A 2,079-nucleotide genomic window follows, 5' to 3' on the forward strand; every position below is an offset into this window, starting at 1 on the left:
CAGCTTATATACAATTGATTATTTTTCATGCCACGCAAGCAAGCAGGGTTACACAGGCTAAAATTGGCAGTTAGCATATGAGCTCGTTGTTACAAGTTTCATGATTAACAGAATGTGGTTAGGGGTTCCAGAAACTAGGCCTAAGTTATAGACTTCCTTTGTCCAGTTTCAGGTTTTAATTATTCTTTAACCCTTTCACATTTCAGCAGGCCATCACAGACAAAACTAGAGTAATTTTTTTTTTTTGTAAGATGGGACTTTAATCAGCATCTCTAAGAAGCCAGATGGACTTTTCATCTCAACTCTATGTATGAGAAGCAAGAAAGAAACAGCTGACATTAGCTCAAGTACCTTGTAGAAAGTCCTTCCTAGGCCTTCTAGATTTAAAGCAACTGGTCCCTTGATTTCAAACTTCAGGTTTGGTGCCCAGGACCACGCGGTTGACCAGGGTGTTATGAAATGTCTACATGGGGCGATAATGCATTTAATGAGGAATTTTACTTCATCCAAAAGACTGTGGTGCAGCTCAGCCTCCTAACACATAACAACATTTTGGAAGGCCATGGTCTGAGTGCAAGCCCATTTAGGAAATGATTCCTGGCCTTGGTCTTATGCACCTAAGAGAGAACAAAAAAAATATGATATCCCTTGAGAGCCTGCCAGAAGAGAGATTACATTCCTCAAACAGCTCTGCTTCTACCCTCACTATTCAATTTACAGTCAGAGAGATTGTAAGCATCTCTGAAAAACTAATTTCGTTAATCTTTTCTCAACACGATATCCGAGGATGCATGTTTTAGAATCTAAAGTGGCACTATTTAAAAATATACAATGTTAGATTTGATTATTTTTAATTGTAACATTGTATGAGACCTGAGAAGAAATGAAAGCCTTCTATGAATCAACAGATTAATAAGAGCAAAGCACAGAAAAAAGAAACTACATTATAATAGCCTCAGGAAAAGTCATTGGGTTTATAAAATGTAATTTAACCTACAAATCCTTTTAAGTACTTTTTCTCTGAATTGGGTCATGGTATTATCTCAGCCTTAAATATCATTTTTCTAATGGCCCCCAACCTTTCAACATATCTACATTTTCCCACTTTTTTATACTAGTCTATCCCTGAGAAAACAATTATATTCAATTGGGTGACCCAGTGATACCCAGAGTTATGGTCTTCTCAAAGATTACTTTCACTGTGATATGTACACACATGCATACTGTGTATACCAGTAGATCCCTAAAGTCCAGCTTTGGAGATACGAAGAGACAGAACAAAATGCAGTTGGGTTTAGATTCAGAATGAAATATTGTCAAAGCTCAATGTTTATCATGTTTCATTCTCAGTGGATACTACCTTTTTTCTTATGAAAAATAAAAGAGTAGCTTGTTGGTAGACGAGGCTCCTTGCTTAAAGGAGGGACTGCGTATAAACTGAGTGACTCCTGCTGTCTTCTTGCTGGCTATGGGGCTTCCTTTCTCCATGTCCCATCTTGCAGGAAATCCCTGAGGTTCTCCTTCAGGTCAGAGCATTTTTGGCAGATGGCTGGGAGGCATAATTCTACATTGGAGTCACGTCCTTTGTATTTGCGGGATTGTATGGGTTTTAAGCTGCTTACATACAGAGCTGGAACTTCACACTCTGGACCCATCCATGCTCATATTACAGCAGAAATTCGGAATCCTTCAAATGGCCCATCTGCCCCAACAGAGCCAAGTGGTGCTTCTATGTTTTTCTTCAGTCTTTGAAGAAAAATTGTTAGATTTAATATAGTCTCTTAATGATAAGGAGAATAAAACCAGTACTGAGATAAATTGTTACCAACTACTTAATTGGTTTGAAATTACAGAGTAATGGATACAGTATTAGTAGAAAAAGTAAAATCGAGACTTCAAAATTCCCCTTTGGTTTATTTTACTTGGGTAAACTTACCCTTCTCTTTACAGGAAACTAGCCAAAGATGTTATGGAAAAGATGGCTGAAGTAGAAGTGAAATTATCTGACACAGCTTCACAAAGAAACAGCACAGCCAAAGAACTAGACTCTCTACAAACTGAAGCAGAAAGCCTAGACAA

At 37.9% G+C, this 2,079-nt stretch overlaps 1 protein-coding gene across 1 annotated transcript in view; it reads left to right on the forward strand.

Moving 5' to 3' along the window:
• LAMB1 (laminin subunit beta 1) overlaps positions 1–2,079 on the forward strand; it is a 67,259-nt gene that overhangs the window by 52,772 nt on the left and 12,408 nt on the right. Inside the window, exon 26 of the mRNA XM_023537984.1 lies at positions 1,951–2,077. Coding sequence (XP_023393752.1) covers positions 1,951–2,077 — 127 coding nt within the window. The remainder of the gene's footprint in view (positions 1–1,950; positions 2,078–2,079) is intronic.

The sequence above is a fragment of the Pteropus vampyrus genome, unplaced genomic scaffold (genome assembly GCF_000151845.1).
Source record: "Pteropus vampyrus isolate Shadow unplaced genomic scaffold, Pvam_2.0 Scaffold208, whole genome shotgun sequence".
Taxonomy (NCBI): Eukaryota; Metazoa; Chordata; class Mammalia; order Chiroptera; family Pteropodidae; genus Pteropus; species Pteropus vampyrus.